Raw genomic sequence first — 22,798 nt, 5'->3', positions numbered from 1 at the left:
CAAACCTCTGTCATCACAGCAGGCCCACTGAGACCTGGCACCCTCCTCTCCATTTCTGAAACTCTGCCAGTACGCACTGACAATAAGATAACCAGCATATTTATAAAGACCAAAAACAACATGTCCCACATTCTCACATACATACAGCACAGAGTGGGGTATCATTATCAGTGACTATCAGAGCTAACCCTGCTCCAGGTGCAGACCTCACTCTGCTGGTTTCCATCCACCTTCCTATGCTCAGTAAGGTCAGTGGCAGGTTTTCAACTAACCCACAAGATGGTGAGGGCCACACCTCGCAGGTTACATACACAAACCTTCAGTCAGTCTCACACACACTGACGTAAACACCCAGAGCTTAGCAAACACCCGCTACTGTTAAATGTGCCAGTCTGTGACCTTTCCAAGTGGATACTGATATTGTTCCCCCTTACATATTAAATTACCACCACTGTGGTGTTTCTTCACTAACATACTGTCAATGCAGCAAGGCTGAATCAGCGTGATGCCACTAATGCTTCCTTTGTCAGTGAGAGGAAGGACAGTGATTATGAGTGAGAGAGTAGAGATGATGACGAGAGTTGAAGGGAGAACAGAAAACGTCACTAAGACCACTAAACATGAATGATTTAAACTATCAGATGAGACGACCTGAAGTCCAGCCATGTTGCATGACAGGATAGCAGCATGACAAACAAAGCCGGCCCTGTCTCAGAATTACCAACAGCACCAAAAAGCCAAACTATAATGGAAACAGAAAGCTTTTATCCAAAGCGACTTACAAGGGAGGTACAAAGCAAGCAGATATCTAAGCAAAGAAGACAAACCTTAAAGTAAAGGGCTCTAGAAAGAGCTGTTTCAGTTTCATGGGGTATAAGTCAAAGTTTTTTTAAGTGCAGACAAAGATTTGGAAGAGTTCCATTTTCAGCAAGTTTTTGAAAATTGAGAGTAAGCAGCTGAGTGTGCAGAGGTGGGTAGATCATTCCACCATTGTGGAACCACAGAGCTGAATTGGAAACCAGGATGAGGGAGTTCAGGTAAGCAGGTGCTGTTGAGTTCACCACTTTGTAGGCAAAGGTCAGGGCTTTGATCATCAGGTTGACGAGGACACGAGTGTGATTAAAATTATTATTAAATATTGTTAAAGTGCTCTTTGGCAAGGCACTTAGCCTTGAGCCATGCTAGAGCAGCTGCTCAAGGACCATCATCAGCTGGAGTTAACACTATGAGTAGAATATAAACCTATTTTATATCCACACTAAAGACAAAATATGAATAAAGTAAATTTCCGTTGATTTTACTGTTTTTTTTTTTTTTTTTTTTACACAGTGTGTACAGTCCACAGCATCACAGATTTTAATGGAGGTGTGGATCCAGTGAACATGCTAAACACTCCTCTATATTAAGTATATGAAAGTATTGCAAACAACAAATTGTGGAACACTTGAGGTTATCTCACACACCACAATGTGCATTAATGATTATAAATAACTAAAATAATAAAAAAAAACTGCAGGCTGACAAGACAGACCTATTAATTAAAGGATTACAACCCTTAATTACAAGGAACTCTTTCTCAAAGAAATGTTGCCACAAATGCTCAGTGCATGGTAAAAATAAATGTAGATATTAATGGTTAAACAATTTTTAAATACATGTTTATTAAACAGTCTAATGACTGGCACACCTTAATTTTCAGCAGCCTATTGCTCCAAAAATTCTGCATTTGCTTGAGAGCATACACACGGAAAACTGAGTTTTACACTATACTGCTTTTCTCACAAGAGAAACACCTAAATACTTTCACCAAATCCAGTGTGGTTCAGTTCAGGTTTTTGTTAATGTTTTTCCATTTCGCCATTCGAAACAAGAATCACTACTGTCTGTATTGTCCCTGAATGCCTCACAACACAGAGACACAACACATTACCTACACTCTGTACTGTAGATGAACACAGTATTAGAAGGTGCAGCAGTTGATACATGACCAATGCTACTCTGTACACAACATTACTTTCTTGGATATTGTATCAAATTTGGGGCCTCACTACACCCCTACTCAAATCCATAAATGCTGTCAATAAGTGCAGCAGCGTAGAGAGCCATGTTTGCTTATGGTTTATCTTCACATTTCTGGATGAGAAACAAAATCCCACTCCCCCTTTTTAAGGCCTCAAATTCTGATCTCTTACACCGTTTACTTTTTGAAGGACCTACAGAAACCCTGTTATACAACAAAAATACCTCAGTATACTTAACCACAGGTCTGACTGCACTGACTTCATGTCATGATCACAGCTTGTGGCAACACTTGGAGCTCAAAGTCATGTTAGTCACTGTAATGACTCTCCTGGGAGGGCTGGGCCTGTGTCTGCTTCACAAGCACACGAGCTATGATTACTTTGCCTCAGTAAGCACTCGGTCAGCAGAAGGCTGAAACATAAGATGTGAGGGATGAAACTCGTGTGGGAATAAATCGAAATCATTAAAAAGAGAAATCCTAGCCAGGAGAGGCCTGCAAAGCAGCCCCTTTCTGGTGCAGCTGGAAGGGGGAAGGAGAGTGAGATTAAGGACGGACTGGCAGATAGAGGCTGCAGAGGGCGGAGTGAAGGAGTTAGGGAGATGAGGAGTGCGAGGAGCAGATGGTGGCAGGGAGCCAGCCACGATCAAAACATCCCTAAAAACTTCAAAGGAAACTTTAGTCTCCTGTTGTATTCTGCTTGCAAATAATATTTTATAGCTCAATCCACCTTCACATACTTTGAGAGTAGGAGAAAAACAGGCACAATTTGATTAGAGGAGAGAGAGAGATTGATTCGAGGGTCGTTCAGGTCGACTAAGAGTCTTCCAGCTGAATAGTCAGTTTTAATGATTTCTTTCTGGCATTTTATATGAATTATTCAAGACTGCAGTCATATCTCGGTCATAGGAATAATATAAAGTCACATCAATGGCTCTGCACGGATTAACCAGAGATCTGAAGGGAATCTTGGATCAGTCCCTGCACTTATACAGACAGATACAGACAAAGGCATTTGCAGAGATTTATAAACTTAACAACCCATTGAAAAACTTCATAAAAATGTCACTGGCATCAAATATAATTTTTGTTTTGTCAGTTTGGACGCTGCCTTATGGCTTTACAGAGATTATCCTCAGATTTTATGAAAAATGCGGAAGGAAGGAAAAAAAAGACCAAATATAGCTCTATTGTAGAGAGTGGATCCACATACCCGAGGGTTCAGGTGAGGTTCAGGCAGGCTTAAACTTTAAGCTAAATAGGAGTAATAGCAGTTCAAACTATGTCCACCCCAAACATACACACAGCTCGAGCACTGAACTGTCTGCTATGTTGAATGGTCAATGAAGACGGATGTTTTGCATGTTCCTCTTCATCAGAGTCTAACACGAGGGATGCACATAGACCACAATAGAAAAGCACCACATCAACTCAACTTAATTGGGCTCAGGTCGGGTTAGGACATGAAATGCTATATGCTTGTTGGGTTTGGGTCAGGTTCAGCTACCACACTGTCAGACTCAGGTCGGGTTCAGACTGAAATGTGCGAATAAATCTATACTCCAGAGTTGGAGCTCCAATTCAAAACAGTCCTTTAAAAGACACATTTAGTTCCACAATAGGACAGGGACAAAGCAAGTACTCTTACAGTCTATGTGGACCCGCTGCAGTACGGGACTGGTCAGCTGACACTGGCCATCTTATAGCAGATCTACAGATCACATTAATGACATAGACTAAGAAAAGACTTTGCACAAAGCACTGATCCGAGTTCAGTTTGGTTTGTTGAAGTGATATTGTCTGTGGCTATGAGAAGCAATGGTAGTCAAATTGTGTTGATCCTACTTTTTTCAGTCCATCACTTCCAGGTACCTAGCTAGCTAACAGCTCTCTGATAACAGGAGAATGTCAACACAGACATTGTACATGTATTAGCAAGCTTTCTGAACACAAACTGAAAACTGCAAAGTGAATCGATGTAGTTAATTGAAGTATGTGCTACTGCCAGTCCATGTGTACCTGTATTTAAGTAACGTAATAATCAAATCCAAGTTATTTGATTCTGGACTTGAGTCAGTGACTGTATCTTAAGTCAATGCACACAACAACTGTATTCTCATTTCAAAGTAGCCTCAGGCTGACCTCACTCAAATTTCATTTGAATGAGATAACATACAGTACATTGAGTAGCTACACTTCAAACTGACCAGGGGTGTTTTTCTACACACCAGCAGCTTTCCCAGTGCTGCATGTAGTCCAGCCTCAGCTCCTGTCATTAATCTCTGGTGTGAACCCGCAGTGCCTGGGCATCACGAGTCCTTTCAGCAAATGTCAAGGGTTGTTGCCATGACACTTTGCAGCTCTGTCACCCTGACTATGCTGCTTATCAAACAGCCAGAGATAAGCTGACAACAGTATTACGTGCTGACCTACCCAGCAATCAGATCTGATTGCATCACTACTGAAAATAATTATTCACTGCAGTTTCATTAGGTACAGTATACTTTCCTTCCTTCCCAGTTTGACAGCTTTCCCATAAGTATCCCACTGACCACGTTTCCTACTATGAGATCTAATCAGACAAAAACAGGTGAAGACAAGGGTGTGTAGAATTGTTATAGAAGCTATAGCTACTTAGCTACTATAGAAAAAAAGCTTCTTCTATATTATTTACATTTTTAAAGCAAAAAATGTAGACTAAATATAATTAAAACTTTTTTTTTAGCAAGAATCTGGTAATATGACATTGTGATACAAGGGTTACATTTCATTATTTCAATATATAGTGAAAAAAACATCTGTTTAGTTGTCAGGAATTCAACACAAAATGTACCTGTGTCTGCCACAAATCACAAATCAGAAGAAGCACAATTCTTATTGTCTGTGAGGGGCATATGGCCAAGGTCCTTTACGCCAGCGGTTTCCAACTTTGGTCCTCAAAGCATCTGATTAAGGTAATCGTGCAGTGCATAGGACAGAGAAAGTATAAACAACCAGGACAGTGTGCCTTCAAGGATCAAGGTAAAACTGCGGTAGAGCAGAGAGCCACTGCATTACAGTAGTTTTATATCATCAGTCAGCATTGCAAACGGCTGTCGGCACTCTAATGACTGTGCCCATTTCTATCAATTAGGCTCTGTAATCAGCCCTGCTGTCTGTGTGGATCTGGGGGATTTTAAATCAAGATGCTGGCTCAACATCACAATGTCGGTTTGTCCTCGCCAGTGGGAGACAGCATCATGCAATTGCGCCACAGAATTAAAAATACTCAATGGTATAGATATTTTCTCTAAATTTTTATTGCGCGCACAGCTAAACAATGTGTAGTAACTACTGGTCAACTGTGTGAAGACATGACCCACTCAGATAACACTGATTTCCTCCTGTATACTGGACATCAAGTGGACCAACCACAGAGTGCAGGGGCTTTGTGACTGTCTCCTGTTTAAGTCAAACCTAAGCAGCTGGGTCCACCACTCTCTCACACACACACACACACACACACACACACACACACACACACACACACACACACACACACACACACACACACACACACACACACACACACACACACACACACACACACACACACACACACACTTTGGCAACATTCAGTTAAGTTCAGTTCCAGTAACGCTCCAGTTTGAGGAGAGAAATGCTCCAAAATACCATAAAAGCATAATAATGAGAGTTCTGAAGAAGTATGAGGAAGAAGAAGGAAAACAAGAAAGATGAAAAGTTTGCGGTTCCCACTTTGGGACATGGACACAACAGTTTTTTGAAACAACCAAAGCTATTGTTAACCACAGTTTGGCCTACAGTGAGATTCCAACAGCTGGATTCAATTAGGGGCTTTCTTAAAGGAGGTAGGCCAGATCCACACTGCATGTCTCACACACTTAAACTGCAGTTAGATCAGGAGCTACATAAAAAAAAGCTTTACAAAATACAAAAAAAACAAAAAAAAAAAAAAAGAAGAATCAAGGTCAAACACTAACATAGAAGCTTTCTTTGACCTTTCTTTGCATGGGGTGATGTGATCATAGCACCGTGTTGGAGGAAACGCCGTTATCCTTGTCAAACTGAATCAAGTAAAACCCAGTGTCAGCAATTCTCTAAAGTAACAAAAACAAGTTTCAAGTGGTTACTCTGCCTGCATTCATGCACGCCTTTTTTAACTAAACAAGGCCTTGACACTTCGATTGTAACGTGTGGGAGGCTGTCAAAGAATGAAACAAGAAATGTATGAAAGGAAAAGAAGCAACACAAGTTATTCAGCATCTTCTGTGGGTTCCCCCCCACTACTGACCACACACACATAAACCAACTGGTCTCTAGTAATATGTTTCCCTTCTGTCTTTAAGTACACTGAGATCTGTGGTTGTTCCTGGGAGAGCAGCCTCACATACTTCCCTTCACACTGAGCAGCAGACTTATGGGAGTCAAATGGGAGCAGCCTCCCTCCCCATTAGATGCTAGGTGGACTGTCAGTGTGGGTTTCAAAAGGTGTGACCTCAAAAGACCTCATCTGACATGCATCATAAAGCCTGTGAGCATGTGTCAAGCTGGATGTCTACTATTTAGAGGCGGACACACTCGTGGGTACTTGACAACCATTTTCCATGCCAGCTCCCAGCTGACAGAAGTGTTCAGGCTGCTGTGAGGGAAAGAGCAGCTCCGACGGACGGACGCACTGCCTGTGTGTGTGTGTGTGTGTGTGTGTGTGTGTGTGTGTGTGTGTGTGTGTGTGTGTGTGTGTGTGTGTGTGTGTGAGTGAGTGTGAGAGAGAGATAGAGACACAATCACAATGTGACATCAAATCATCCTAAATGCCACCCCACCGCAGCGCCGGAGCCTAATCCGTGTTACGCAGTGTGGGAGAGCCCCGTTAGCAGCAGGAGCGCCATTCCCGCACCGGCGCACGCTCGTAAATGCAGCACACGAACCGCTTTTGAACGCGGCTGCCGTCGGTGTCAGGGCGGCTAATATCCGACATGATAAAAAAAAAATAATGGGGTGGGGGGCAAACGTGGCACTGCAGGCGGACGCTACGTCCAGTTTGCTCAGCACCAGCCGCTGTGGGAACCCACATTTTGAGCCGGTGCCGCCGTGTAGCAGCGTGTTTAGCTAACATCTCGGTCCTCTCCGCGCTCCAGCCCCAACTCCCGACTTTCACGTTGCTGTCGCCCACCGAGCACTCGCTCACTCACACCGCTCATGTTACTTCACACTAAAGACACACGAAACAGCGTCTTACCTCATGGCCAAAGTGTTGTCAGGCCAAATGTATCGCACACTCCTTCGGGTATCGACTTGTTGTGTAGTTTTCCCCAAAGTTCACCGCTCGGTTCACAGGACGACCAGATGAATGGGACTCCGGCGGCGTCGCCTAAAGAGGTTTCACAGTTTGCGGGCTACAAGGTAAACGTACGTCAAAAAAAAATAAAGAAAAGAAAAAAAAAATAAAGTAGGAATTTAAAAAAAAATGAATATTTGAATCCTACATGATCTAGAGCATCGCGGCTCCGCTGGTGGAGACGAGTCGCTGTGAAGTAAGCGGCGTTTCTCTGGGGTTTTTTTTTCTCCGACGCTCTTGAGGCGATGTGAATGTGATGCGGCGCTCAGACACACAGACCGGGCGGCTGCGTGCAACACGTGCTGCCTTCACGTCCCCGCTCTCGGCTCCTACTTTCCAGCTTCGCTCTCAGATGCTGCTGAATTTCTCGTTTCTGTAAGTTTTTATTTTATTTAGGGAACCACTGTCAGTTACAGTACCCCGCAGTTCACAGCTAGTTTGGTTGGTTACAGCCTATGAACATTCAATGGCGTTTTTGAAGTGCTGGAGTTTGAGATCTCCCAAGTTAAAGGAAAGCAGCATTTGACGCAACTTGTGGGACGTAGCACGTACAGGTTGCCCCTGACAACTGAGTTAGCTCTCTTGTTGTGTTTCTATCTGTGATGTTGAGCTGGGACCAAAGTAGACATTGGGATAAAATATAAATATTGCAAAAGATGAAACAAATTCAATACATTGTCTTCGCTTAAAAAAATAAAAAACATAAATAAAACAACAACTTCCTGACTTCAGCACTGTGATCTAGTGGTGTGTGTGAGAGAGAGTGAAGATGTAGTTGAGGGTAAAATGAGGTGTCATCCTGCATGTGTGTGTGTGTGTGTGTGTTTCATGATGTCATCATACTGTATAATATTATACTATTACCATAATGGCACAGGAGGTAGCAAAGCCAGTACTAGAGGCCACTTTTCCACAGAGAGTTCACAAGAGGCTTAGCTGAGCTCAAGCCAAGTCAAACTGTTTACATCCAAAAAACACTGTTTCTTTTTTTAGCTCAGGAGAGTACTGTTCTCCATCCCTCGGTTGTATTAACTCCCTCTCAGTGCAATGCAAAAACCACAGATTGACATGAAAGGCACAAATCGGCGAAAACCAGCCAAAGCGCATTTGCACAGTAAATAATAGCATGACTGAACCGTTAAGCTGCTGTGGAGATCTGCTGTCATGTTCAAAGGACGCCCAGCCACCCCTGCTGGCGTCGCGCTGTTTTAAAAGATATGAAAGGATTGTTTTTAATGAAATGGTAGGGACAAAGGTCATATTATGAGTTCTTCTCCCTTTATATAATGCTGCTACACTCTGATGAAAAGGTTTGCGTCTGTGGGAAGGGTGAACTAATTTTACCAGAATGATGACAGCAGTTTTAGACATTTAGGCATTTTTGCTTTCGTGCTGCAGGTGTTTTGGGCTGTTTTGGATGTATCAATCAATATATTTAAAATGAAATATTAAAGCTGCAGTAACTAAGTAAGTTTGTAAAACTGATTTTTGTGAGGAGAGGTGCTGTCAAATTGTTCTGTAAGCAAGGCCTTTTGAATAATCTGCCAGCAGTGCAGAAATATTTGCTTCTAAACGTTTTTGAGAGAGGCTCATCCTTCTAACCAATCTGAGAAGACCAATTTTTTACAGTGCCTATAAAAAGTATTCACCCTTTTATTGACATTTTAAATCATTCATGGTCAATAAAAATTTCAGAAAAATACCTAACGTCAAAGTTAAAACAGTTTTCTACAAAGTAATGTCAATTAAATAAAAATATATAAGGTGAAATCAGTGTTTGCGTTAATATTCACCCCCTTCAGGTCAGTATTTAGCAGATGCACCTTTGGCTGCAATTACAGCATGGAGTCTGTGTCTATAGGTCTCAATTAGGCTTGCACATCTGGAGTTTATGCCATTCTTCTTTGCAAAACTGCTCAAGCTCTGTCAGGTTGTGTGGGGATCGGGTGTGAAAGGACCTTTTCAAGTCTGTACACAAATTCTCTATTGGATTGAGGTCTGGGCTTTGACTTGGCCACTCCAGAACATTCACCTTGTTGCCGGTAAACCATTTCTGTGTAGCTTTTACTGTATGCTTCTGGTCATTGTCTTCCGGGAAAACAAATCTTCTCCCAAGCTGTAGTTGTCTTGCAGACTAAATAAGATTGTCCTCATGGGTTGTCCTATATTTTGCCTTATTCATCTTACCCTCTACTTTAACAAGCCTTCCAGGGCCGGCTGCCCAGAAGCATCCCCACATCATGATGCTGCCACCACTGTTTCACAGTGGGGAGGGTGTGTTTGTGGTGATGTGCAGTGTTTGGTGTGCGCAAAATATAGCGTCTTGTCTGATGACATTTTGGTCTCATCAGACCAAAGAACCCTCTTTCACTTGACCATAGAGTTTTTCACATGCCTATTGGCAAACTCAAGTCCTGATTTAACATGAGTTTTCAGCTTTCAACAGTTGTTGTATGTACAGTCTCTATCTCAGTTGCTGAAGCTTGTAACTCTCTCAGAGTAGTCATCAGTGTGTTAGTGGCCTCTCTCACTAGTCTCCTTCTAGCACGCTCAATCAGTTTGTGTGTCTGTTCTAGGCAGATTTAGAGATGTGCCATATTCCTATCATTTCTTGATTAAGGATTTCACTGGGGGATGTTCAGTGCCTTGGAGAATTTTTAGTATCCATCCCTGACTTATGCTTTTCAAAGGCCTGTTCTCTGAGTTGCTGGGAGTGTTATTTTGTCTTCATGATATAATTGTTAACCAGGAATACTGATTAACCAGTGACTGGACCTTCCAGACACAAGTTTCTTTATACTGCAATCACTCGAAACACATTCACTGCACTCAGGTGATCCCCATTTCACTAATTGTGGGACTACAAACAGCAAATATCTGGACCTCTGTTGGATTACGTCAGTCATTTTAAAGGGGGTGAATATTAACGCAAACACTGATTCCACCTTACATATATGTATTTAATTGACATTACTTTGTAGAAACCTGTTTTTATTTTGACATTAATGAGGTACGTTTTTTTGTCAAAGTTGCCAACTTTTATTGAACATGATTGATATTTATGATAAAAGGATGAAATATCCTGTGTATACTTCTTATAGGCACTGTATGCTTGACTGGTTAAGTTTTGTAGCTTCCTATTTACTGTAATTTCACAAGATTAATACCCTAAGGAAGCATTGCAGAACATAGCACAGTAGAATTCTCTCTGCTGCATATTGTAGATTTGATGCCTATGTGTAAACATCACTTTCCAGGAGTATTGGTATTACTAATGGCAGTTTAGAGTAATAGTTCATAAGTAACAGTGAGTATTTGTTCATATACTGCATACCATGTGTACAGCATGTATGTGTATTTGATTTGTGAATAAAATGGTCAGTTTGCTGTGCTCTTTGTTTACATGCCTTTGTGGTTTTGGAAAGTGTTAACTAACTGTTACCACTGTTAGAGATCCTTGCAGTGGTGGGTGTAGAAAAATGCAAATGGGGTGACAAAGGGGTGGCGTGAGGTTTTGACAGGGTGGCCGGGGGCAGGGGGGTGAATTAGTCCCTTTGAGTGAATGTCGTTGTGCATGTTTGTCACAGTACCACAGCAGCTACGTTTTTATTTTTATTTTTTGACTTGAATTGAATCTTGCATTTCCTTTTAAACACTCATGTGTGCATGTCTGGATCATTTGCTTGTATGATGAATTGAATCTTTGACTGTCGTAACTACAACAGGTCACCAGTGTGTCACAGATTTCCATGGATTTCATTCTAAAATCTAAGCTGCTAGTGACTCACCTGATGATGAATGAGCCATCAGCACACTGCCCACTCCTCTCCACCTCTGTTGTTGTGACATATCGAGCTAGTGAACGTCATTCACTCATACTTGCCGGGTGCGCTCACTGTAAAGTGAAAAAGAGCACCAGCCAAATGTTAACATGAACGGCCTGACACATGCTCAGTGCTGAGCCACAGCTCTCATTTAGTCTTTTCAATTCATCTAATAGCCATAGTCGAACACCTCTGACCCTTGTCTGCTATCTAGTGGACAGACAATATAACACTCAGTGCTCACATATTAATATACTGTAGCTGGATTACTGACTCTTTTTACTTAATAAAATGATTACAGTACAATTTTTAAGTAATGTAATTTTCACATTGTGATATTGCTACTGGAATAAGCTGCAGACTACAACTGTACACCACACGTTCACTTTATATTTGGGACAAGAATAAATTACTTCCTAGAAGTGAATACCTTTTTAAAATTAGTCCAAAAATCACAACAACTTATCTAGGAAGACACAAAAGACCCAAGGAACACAGAACTCCCATCTCAGTAAACTCTGCCATCTGAAATGGCATCTGTGGGACAGGGGTGAGGTCAAAAACACTATTTAAACATCAAGGCTCATCTGAGCAGTGTGATGTTGTGGGGATGCTGAGCTGATTCAGGGCCAGGGCAACTTGACATAATTGAGGGAAACATGACTTCTGTTCTCTACCAGAGAATCCTGTAGTAGAGCGTCGGACCATCAGTCTGTGTTGAAGCTCAAGCACAACGTGTTATTCAGCGAGATCCCAGACGTGAGAGTAAGTCGACTGATGAATAGATTAAAAGGAATAAAAGTGATGTTTTGTAGTGACCGGGTCAAAATCTGGACCTGAACTAGCTGGACATAGATTTTATTTGTGGAACAGAAACTATTTTAGTGAAAATAAAACCCATAAGACCTCGATTTAAAAAAACTGTTCTGTAGGTTATTAGTGGTCATGTAAAAATGTAACTTCTCTGCTATTGTAAGAGCTCCTGCCAGGGCTGAAACACATTTCTTAAACTTCTGAACTGCTCTGGAGCACAACATTAACCTCACCAGGTGGCGTCAGTGCTTTGACTGTTCATTGTAAATATGTTGTAAAGCTTGTACCATAGCATTGTTGTTACTACGTTGTCTACCCACTAGAGAGCAGTGTGACCCCACAGTTGGCATCACCGTTAGTTAATGGAAAGGATCACATGGAGGAGAGTTTGTCAGTCTGTGCCTTAATGGTGAACTGCTCATTCTCACCTGTAATACAGAACTCCATACAAGTACGAATTACTACAAAATGCCAGATAATACAACTTAAAACTACTATAAACTACTGTCAACCACAACAATACATGGTCAACTATTTATGTGGTGAATTACAATAAAACATAAAATCATTCATTAAAACCACTGTCTGTTATGAATGTTATGGCTGATCGGTGTTCATCACATTCTTTATAAGACATGCTATGCACGATTTACTATCCTTCCTTCATCCATCTTTGGTTTACAACATTGCTCTGAAAACCTCCAGATGATGTCACCTGGGAGTTAGAATGCGAGAGATATTTTACAATAAGGGGCGCAAATGCCATTCATTTAGATGTGTACTACATCCATGGACAGATGGATTAGTTTTCATAAAGTTTAAAGTAAATGTATGTATTGGAAAACGTGGATTACACTAGTATAAGTGATCTGATAGATTTACTGAGACTGACCCCTCAGAGGGAGAATGAAAATAGCCAAACAAGAGCCCGGCTAGAGACACTCTTAATCTGGTTTCTATTTGATCTATGAGTGGGATCTTTGATGTTTACATGCTATAGGGATTCACACCTGAGAACAAAAAGGGGTCAGTTTGTAGGTGAGGTTCAGTGAGCTGGAAGGCTAACCCCTAACCCTGTAATCTAGATGATAACAGGTGGTCATTGCACTTCTATTAGCTGCAATAATTCTGTGTACATATTTAATTTGATTTGATTGGTAAATGACCTTCCTCAACTGTTTTCTGTGAGTAGTGTGTTAATGGGATTGCTGTTGACAGACCAGTACTACGGGTTGTCCTCTTAAGTTGGTCTATATATGGAAACGAAGTGAGGCAGTTAAAGAGATTACTATCTGGAACCAAGTTTATCCAATACACCTCTGCCCACTACATAGCCAGGAACAAACGGCTGAAGTCCACTTCACTTTATTACACTTAATACCTTCTACCTCACTGACGTGTCTCCACCAACACCAGTGTTGTGATACCATGTGCGATGTTCAGTTCAACTTTATTCTCTGTGTACCATTCATTTTCTCTCAAATCCTCTACTACAAATTACAGAGTGTACTGTAGTTGTTTAACAAGGAAATAACTTCACTCTTATCATTGTTGTATAGTCAGATTTGAGGAGCTCTAGCTGACTATGACCAGTGATGAGGATTGTGCTTAAGTTATGAGATACATATAATATACAAGTTGTATCTTGACACAAGAGGATCAGTTAAAGCTGAAGAGTAACTACTCACTGAACATTTAATTGAACAAGTTAAATGACCTTGAGATTGAGTTCGATTGAGTTGTTAGTTTAACATCATTCCCTAAGTTTTCCTAATGTACAGTTGACTCAGTTAACTGAGAAAACAAGTTCAGGTAACTTTGGATATTAAACGAATCAAATCGTAGAATTTAGAGCTACAGTTTCTGCACTCTTTGGTTTTATGTTCTTCAAATTTGGGGAAAAAAAGAGTCCATGAAGGGTTTTAAGAGAGTACAGTGGTCTGAAAATAAAGATAAAAACAGACAAAAGATCTTCCTGTAGATATTTATATTATGCTGACATGAAAAGCGAGTTGATTCCACTGGATTCCTGCATTTCTTAAACAGCTGCTCTAAAGTGCAGACTAGGTTACAAAACCCTTTCCGTAAGCCAGGTCCCCTCTTCTGTCTGGAAACTAATGAAAAAGTATTTAACTATAGAGTTGAGGTTCACATCTACTGTGTGATGAAGTGTGGAATAGTGTAGAAGAACCCACACTTCAGCACAAAAGCTTCAGAGCCCAAACTCATTCAAACCCTCACATACTAAACCACATGAAACTGACACACACAGATTCAGCAGCTCGTCACGACCAGTGGCACAAAACATACTGGATGAATCTGGCCTACAGCAGGTGTGTAGTCTAAATGTTCAGACACAGTAGCAGTGGACCTGTGGTGCCATCAGTGCGCGCTAATGTGCGTTAACATCACTTGTTAGAAGTGTCGCTTCCTGCAGCATCACTGTCCTCTCCACCCGAGGTTAGTTGCGGGTGGATGGATGGATGGATGGATGGATGGATATGCTTCTCTGGACGGACGCGCGCCCCTGGCTTCTCCAACCAGCACCGGCCGATGCGCGTGTGACGCAAAGGACTCTACTTATAGCGGGATTAGCGCTGACGGGCACATTGTGCTCCACACCGCGCTCAGTCGCACACGGGCCGACACGGGCGCACACTCACGGGAGCAGGAGAGCTCTACACTAATGCGCACCTGGAGAGAGCGGGGAGGACGAGAAGGCTCAGGCTGCCAACAGAGCTGCACAACGGGGCACGCACTCACACACATCCATGCATTCACTGGATACTGTTGGAGCTCTCTGGCACATCAAAGGGAAATAAGATCCTGGGGTTTTATTTGTGCACAATTTGCGCCTGTTTCCTCCGAATGAACAACCATGGGGGAGTGGACCATACTGGAGCGTCTCTTGGAGGCGGCTGTTCAGCAGCACTCTACTATGATCGGCAGGTAAGAGTTCACAGGACAGAGGAATGAAGAAACATGCTGTGTGTTCTCTTGTGGAAAAGGTGAAGAGTGCACAGTTGTGTGGCTGTCTTACAAACAGGTCATACAGTCTTTAGAATAACATGTTTTCATCCTTGAAGATAATGTTGAAGGCAAGTAGACATGTGTATTAACCTTCTGAGGGAGTACCACAGGAGAGGTGCAGGGTTAGGAGCTGGCAGGGCTGTTATTTCAGCACCAGACAGCTCCCACACAGAGCGGAGTCACGCTGAGAGCTGCCCACACCCTGGTCAACACCCTGCCATACCCTGCTGTGGAAACACCGGCAGCCCTCTCTTCTAAAAAACGGGCTGTAAGTAGTTCATAATTAGTGCATCACAGGGCAGCTATATGTCTTTAATGACAATTGCAATGTTGTGGGAAAATAATTCAATCTGCTCAAACCTGATAAACTGACAAAGGAATTCTTCACAACCTGGCAACCCAAACATATTTCTGATTGATGTAGTTTATGAATTCATACATTTTCAAATCCTGCATGTTCATGCGTCATGTGGAAAACATGTATATGATACATGCAGTACATAAAATGGGCACAAAACCATACTGTGGAAATATAATGTAATGGCACACTTTACAGTTTCCTGGTTTTCTGCATAGATTGGTCATGAAATGTGATCTGATATATCACAAATAAGCTGATAAACCGCAGTCCTGACATTTCTTTATTGAACACACCCATTACACATTTAGATTGATGGTGAAGTAATGTCTACAACTTGCAACAAGCAGTAACCTCTAACAAGGGCTTCTGTAGTCAATGTACTCTGATGTTTAAGGATGAACATGTACTACCGAATGGCTTAAGAGACACAAAAGCCCCCTTGAAGAGTGGCCAGTCAGAGCCCAGGACTCAACCCAATAGAGTTGCTGTGTTATGACCTTAAGAGAACAGCTCACACGAGACATCCCAACAATATATTTGTTGAGGAAGGATGGTCCAAATGTTCAATTCAGTTCAGTTCAATTCAGTTGTATTTGTATAACGCCAAATAGTGGACATCTGCCTCGACCGGTTGGGTGAGTGGAAAGAGAAGAGAGAAAAGAACAGCAGGCAACAAAAAACAACAACAAGCAAGACCGAAAACGGTTGGTAGGACTAGTAACTGGATTCTGGAGATATACAGCTCCAGGCCGAGGATACCTACAGAAAAATACAGAGAGAGGGAGACAGAGAGGAGAGAGAGGAGACTACAAGAGAGAAGACACAACGTTTCTCTTTTCATCTCAAACATTGTGCAGGTTTAATTAGTCACAGAAAGAACTGGCTTGAGGTTGTTGCTGCCAGAGGTGATTCAACCACTTATTAAAACACTTTCACTTTTCTCTCGTGAAAAATCTTTAATGTTTTGTTTGTATGTATGTATAATGTATTTTATCAGCTTAGAAATGTTGTTTGTTTATATTTGTGATCTTCGTTTGCTGGAGATCAGATCACATTTTATTAACGTTTATACAAATGATTGGAAATTGGAAATTGAAAATAGTTAACTTTTCTTTTTTACTGTAAACTGACATAACGCCCACATTAATGATACATGGTGTTAAGTGGAAAAATAAGATGTACCTGAACATCAGTGTCTCTTCCATATTCCTGTATGGTAATGCAGCCCAGTAAGTGCTGCTTATTTTGAACAGGCTGCACTTACAAGAGCAACATAGTAGTCCACTGTGATGGACAGCTCCATGTATTATAGGCACCGCTGCCTGCAGTTACAACAATACAAACACTGAATCCTTACACTTATCCTTTATCTGAGGTTTGCACTCTTGAACACAAAGCTACTTTCCGAGAAGGCCCACATTCTGTGTGTTTTATTATGGATTTGTCATTTTGAGGCCTATGCAAAAAAAACAAAACAAAACATAAATTTCTTGTTGTTGCTGATTTTCCCTCAGGATTCTGCTGACTGTGGTGGTGATCTTTCGGATTCTAATCGTGGCAATAGTTGGAGAGACTGTGTACAACGACGAGCAGTCCATGTTCGTGTGTAACACCTTGCAGCCAGGCTGCAACCAGGCCTGCTACGACAAGGCCTTCCCTATCTCCCACATCAGGTACTGGGTGTTCCAGATCATCATGGTGTGCTGCCCCAGCCTCTGCTTCATCACCTACTCTGTCCACCAGTCCGCCAAGCAGAGGGAGCGGCGCTACTCCACGGTGTACCTCTCCTTGGACAAAGAGCAGGACTCGACGAAGAGGGACGACAGCAAGAAGATCAAGAACACCATCGTGAACGGGGTGCTGCAGAACAACGAAAACTCCAACAAGGAGGCAGAGCCCGACTGCTTGGAGGTCAAGGATATCCCTCACTCAGTCGTGCGAACTAAGTCAAAGATGAGAAGGCAGGAAGGCATCTCCCGCTTTTACATCATCCAGGTGGTGTTCAGAAATGCACTTGAAATCGGGTTTCTAGTGGGCCAGTACTTCCTGTATGGATTCAATGTCCCTGCCGTGTATGAATGCGATAGGTACCCTTGCATAAAAGATGTCGAGTGCTACGTTTCCAGGCCCACAGAGAAGACCGTGTTTCTGGTCTTCATGTTTGCCGTCAGTGGCATATGCGTAGTGCTGAACTTGGCCGAGCTCAACCATCTCGGCTGGAGGAAGATCAAAACAGCCGTGAGAGGCGTGCAGGCCAGGAGGAAGTCCATTTATGAAATCCGGAACAAAGACATGCCCAGGATGAGCATGCCAAACTTTGGGCGCACCCAGTCCAGTGACTCTGCATACGTGTAGCTTCCTGGAGCACATACAGGAGGAGGCTGCAGGACAGCTGGGTAGAAACTAGTTATCAAGAATGAAAATATTCAACATAACGTTTAATAGTATTTAGTCTTAAAATAAAATACAGCTGAGGTGGGGCCAATGTCGCCATCTGAAGAATGTTTTCCAAGATATCAGACTGATGTTTCTACCTGATCCATTATGCCTGGAGATTTTAGATGGAGCATTCATCTCAATGGGCATCCATTTGATTTGTCTTTTAAGGAGCCAGACAAATGGACAACACATTTGCTTGTCAGGTAATGGATGAAAGACAATGAGTATTATCTTCATGAAGTGCTTCTTAAAAGCATAAACTGATATACTATGTGGCCAAATGTATGTGGGCCAGCCATACGTGACAGTTGAACTATTGAACATCAATCTGCTGCCTGACGGCCTCTAGATTGGTGATACAGCAGGAGTCACCGTCTTCCCAAAGGTGTTGGATGGGAATGAGGTCCAGGCTCAGTGCAGGACAGTCAACTCCTTTACAGCACCCTAATTATTAGTGTATGGAGCCATAATATTAATCTGGCACCAAACCACCGGATCCTACTTCCACAATGCACCTTGATAGTGTCTTTCTTTATGCCATCTTTACACCGTATGGGATGGATGGTAGCGGTGGGAGAGATTTCCTTGTCTATGAATATGAGCATAGAGATAAATCAGATGCATCAAGATGGCTGAATTGTTACTGAGTTGCTTGTTTGAGAGTTTAAAACAATGTTTATACAAGTCACCTTAAATGGCATAAGGGATTTTAATTTGTTTGCCTTTTCAGGCATTTCTGGACTATCAAGCACCAAGTGGAACATTTTGAAACTTTGACAACAATGTGTTAACACTTTACTTACAGGTCCTGTATTTTCCAGATCATTTTACATTTAGTCATTTAACAGATGCTTTTGTCCAAAGCAACTTACAAGGGTAAGCAGGTCTCCTACCTACTGGAGGTAGGCCACAGCTGGGATTCAAAACCCTAGCCTCCAACATGGAAGGTGGTGATCTTACCACTACCATTCAGTTTGAAACACAATATTCATTAGTTTCCAATCATCTGAAAACTAGAGGTACATACTGTATGTGCAATTCAAGAAAGTGCCTAAGTCTTTATTGAAAAATCCTGGTAATTAACATCCAATTTTTAGAACGTGAGACGTAGACGTGAGGAAACAGGACATTAACTGGAAAACACTAGACCTGTAAAAGTGTTACCAAAAGTTCCAATTTCCCAGAGTCACACTCACAGCTTAGATGTTAATGTGAACACAGTTACAGTAATCTCCAGCCCCTGTTTGACATTTTATGACATGTCTTTCAAACTGCACTCTCCACTTCGGTAACACAGGCTTTCTGATGCGAATGGACAAACTCCATGTGTCAGGGAAAAGAAGGCATTATGCAGCTGTTTTTACCAGCTGGGTAGAATTGCTCGTGATGGATAAACTAACATTGATGCTTACAATTGCTGGAATAGCCCTCTGAACTCTTGAAGCTCTTTGAACTTAGAGACCAATCCTAAGCCATCAGTCTCAGACCAAAAAGGCAGTAAGAGCAAAAAAACACGCTGGACTTTTATCCATTTTAATAACTAAAGTCAAGGTTTCATTTTTTGAGTGTAGGTCAGCTCCAGATGAGCTGTGATGGTGTTTTAGTTCAACGTTTCGAATCAATACTTCTACAGTAAAGCTGTAGAAGTAGTAGTAGTGTTCTTTGGTTATTATAACATTAATTACATCACACATTCTTACAGTATATGTCTCATTAGCTCGTAGGAATCTCATTGGATGCCTGTGCTTGCACCACTGACCTTAACCTAAGTGATTACTCCTTTGCTGAAGGAAGGTGGTGTCCAGAAACCCACCATTTTATGTCTGTTACACCCAAGCGCCCATTTCTTTCATTGGCGTTGTTTGTTGCTATCATGTCATTAAGTGCCATACATGAATATATACTATATATATAAGTATAGTGAGAGACAACATTTACCCAGAGGTATTAGAAAACACTACACACTACTTTAAATAATGGTGACATCCTCATGTATGGAGATGATCTGCTGCTATCATCTTTGATTTCAATGTGTAACACAACAACCAACCAATCATTACATATTCTAAGGTTATTGATTAGATCTGAACTTTTTTTTTTTTTAATTAAGTGAAGCGTAGATTTGAATTTCAATTGGAAAACTGGTGATGCATTACCACTGCTGGTGCTACAATTTTCAAGTATATTCAATAGATTGTGACTGTTAAATGAATATGATGAAGGCACATTTGAATATGTAATAAAACGGAAGCCATATGAACCAGATGAGTGTGCTGTGTGATGTTTAGGCTTTCAGTGCAGCTGCCTGCAAGAGCGTCAGCAGCTGCTTTGAAGTCAACAGCCTATACATGGAGAGATGGGAAATGAAGACATCTGCAGCTGTTATATCCTAAATTAATTTCCTACAAAAGCTGCTCATTTTAGTTTTCATCATGAAAAACAGGAGGAAATATCACATTAGGTGATGCTCTGAGAAACTATACCTACCATATCAAAATGTGACACATGGTGGTGTGTGTGTGTGTGTGTGTGAGAATGCATGCATGCCTGTGTGTGTGTTCCAGTTTATTTTCTGTCCGTCTCGATCCCGTCTCTCTCTGACATCATGCGAACGTAAGCAACAATAATTAAGGGGGTTGCAATTTAGGAGCTGGGTGACGGAGTTGCTCTCCATCGAGGTGACCGCAAAACGTCAACACGTGGCTCTCACCCGATGTAAGACCTGATTGGATTCAACAATGTGTCCTTTCAAAGAAACTTTTCATTTTTGGTTTATTTGGGGAGACAGATTTCTACTGTTAACAAAAAAAAAAAAAAAAAGATTTTTGTTCATCTCTGGAGGTTGTTGGTGATGTCATTGACTTCTTGTGAGGTTTTTCATCCCAGCTTTCACAGTGCTAATTGTGTGTAAAATACTGCAGATCATTTTAGTTTATTTCTTGAAGTATTAATATAAGGCTTCAACCTTCCAAGTTAATCACATTAAATTATTTGCCCCTCATATTCATTTAAGATAGACTTGAAATTTTAAGAACTTATCCATCAAAACCCCTTCACTGTGTCTGCTTCCATTTCCTTTAATCACCTGTGTCCAGAATGACTAGAGCTCTGCAGCTCTGGCTAGTGTGATACCCGTCTGCTGAGCTACAGAGGGAAGTGAACCCCTAACCCCACTTTCTCCAGGGTGTGCACTGTGTCAAGCTGTCCTCACTTTCAGATGCACCTTCATGTTACCTACCTGCTCTCTGAGCTCCATTAAAGCAGCCTCCTTTCATAAATGAAAACTAAATCCTAGGAGTCTGAGAAGGGTTGACGAGAGGTTGGCGATTAAAAAGTCACAGATGAATATGAGGATGGAGAATTATCCCAGCACAGAGACAGTTTTACTGGTGGATTGGATTATGGCTCTCTAATATTTGTTGGCCTTACCTTCCACACAGGGCCACACCGCTAACAATACTTTCTGCTAAAAATAGCAGGCTTCTGTCCCCTCCCCACTCTGTAAACAGCATCTTTTTTCTGCAAAGCACCGAGACAAAAGTGAAGGCTGCAGCCAGCAGTGATCCACTGTGACAGGCCTTCCTCTGATGTAAGCGCTTTGTTGTCACCATGCTTTTACTTTGAAACTTGAATATTTAGCTGAGTTCACCCAGGATAACAGACTTTTATTTTTATCCCTCATCAGAAACGAGACAAGTGTTCACCACGGAGGATGTTAGATTCCTATTTTATTGTAAAGCAGACAGTTCCAGCATCAGCAGCCCATGGCTGTGTGAGCTTAACTACTGACGTTAAAGGAATTCAGTCATCACTAAACACAAGAAATGATTGTTGGTCTTCCACTGGACTCACGTCACAATCTACTGCCTGTAAAACATATTTGATCTTAGGACTATTAAGGCATCTACTGTGCACTGCTTTATATTAAAGTCTGTAGATCAATTCAGGTTTCAGACTGCGGATACAAAAGCAGAGACAAATTATGAGGAAAAAAGAGCCCCCACCCCCCAAGACCTCCAGCCTGAAGATACAAAAAATACCATTCTAAACCTGTACAGTTATTGTTTTGCATGTCTTTATAGTTGTTTACATCTCCTCAAAGTAGTTTGAAGTATCTTTGCAGCTGCAACTTTTGTTTGTGCAACATTTTTGTTTCTCTTATTGGTCATTTTGGACTTTTGTGTAGCATTTTTTTTGTCTCTTAGTACTATTGTATTTCTGCTGTCTCTCTTGGGGATCCTTTTCCAGCTCCATGTGGTAACTTTGCATCCTACAGCCACTTCATACAAAGGCTCTCTGCCCATTTGCCTGGTACGCCGATAATTCATCCATGACCAATAGGATGTTGACAAGCATATACTCTAAATGCAGATGGTGCAGTGGTCAGCTTATAGCATAAAGAGTTGTTTTCTGTATGGACTTTGCATGGTTTGCATGGTGCCTGCTTTTGCAGGTTTAGTAGACTCCCACTCATGATGCTAATGTCCATGTTCTGTTTTGATCTGTCTGTCCCTCACCACTTGCTCAGTGTCAGCTCTGATCAGCTCCAGAACCCCCTTAAGGATAAGTCTATATAGCTAATAGGTGGATGAATCGGCTCAAAGTAAGTCTTTTCTGTGTCACTCTGTTCTATTGGTTTAATTGGTCTTATTCTTCTTTACTCTCTTACATGTGCTTTATGTGACTGTTTTGATTCTCCTTACATCTCAGATGTCTATGTCCACTTTTAGCTCAAAAACCATAATATTTAAAATTTAAAAGTGCTCTTTCATTTTTTTTCTTCTCTGTGTGTATGTGTGTGTGTGTGTGTGTGTGTGCTCTGAGTAGCTTTGGCTGCTTTGTATTTTCTCCTGAGAAAACAAGTGGAACTACACACACACACACACACACACAGAAATAGTCACTGAGCATAATAATTCATACCCCACAGCAGCTACAGAGTACACTTGCGA

The 22,798-nt window shown here is 41.7% G+C and overlaps 2 protein-coding genes across 3 annotated transcripts in view; one reads left to right on the top strand and one right to left on the bottom strand.

Annotated features, from left to right (window-relative positions):
• enah (ENAH actin regulator) overlaps positions 1–7,625 on the bottom strand; it is a 101,475-nt gene extending 93,850 nt beyond the window's left edge. The window contains exons 1-2 of one of the 2 annotated variants that reach the window (XM_026341262.1): positions 7,528–7,625; positions 7,281–7,437 (exon numbers count right to left, since the gene is read on the bottom strand). In XM_026341262.1, the coding sequence (XP_026197047.1) occupies positions 7,281–7,285 (5 nt within the window). In that variant the 5' untranslated portion in view covers positions 7,286–7,437; positions 7,528–7,625. The remainder of the gene's footprint in view (positions 1–7,280; positions 7,438–7,527) is intronic. The other variant, XM_026341263.1, reaches the window with a different exon arrangement.
• A 7,269-nt stretch (positions 7,626–14,894) lies between these two features.
• Positions 14,895–17,762, top strand: gjd2b (gap junction protein delta 2b). The gene is made up of 2 exons (XM_026341739.1): positions 14,895–14,965; positions 16,922–17,762. Exons 1-2 carry the CDS (start codon positions 14,895–14,897, stop codon positions 17,760–17,762), a joined length of 912 nt encoding a protein of 303 aa, XP_026197524.1.
• Positions 17,763–22,798: the final 5,036 nt, after the last annotated feature.

Source organism: Anabas testudineus, chromosome 24, assembly GCF_900324465.2.
Source record: "Anabas testudineus chromosome 24, fAnaTes1.2, whole genome shotgun sequence".
NCBI lineage: Eukaryota > Metazoa > Chordata > Actinopteri > Anabantiformes > Anabantidae > Anabas > Anabas testudineus.
The sequence above is the reverse complement of the archived record's forward strand: the minus strand, read 5'-3'. Positions and strand labels throughout refer to the sequence as shown.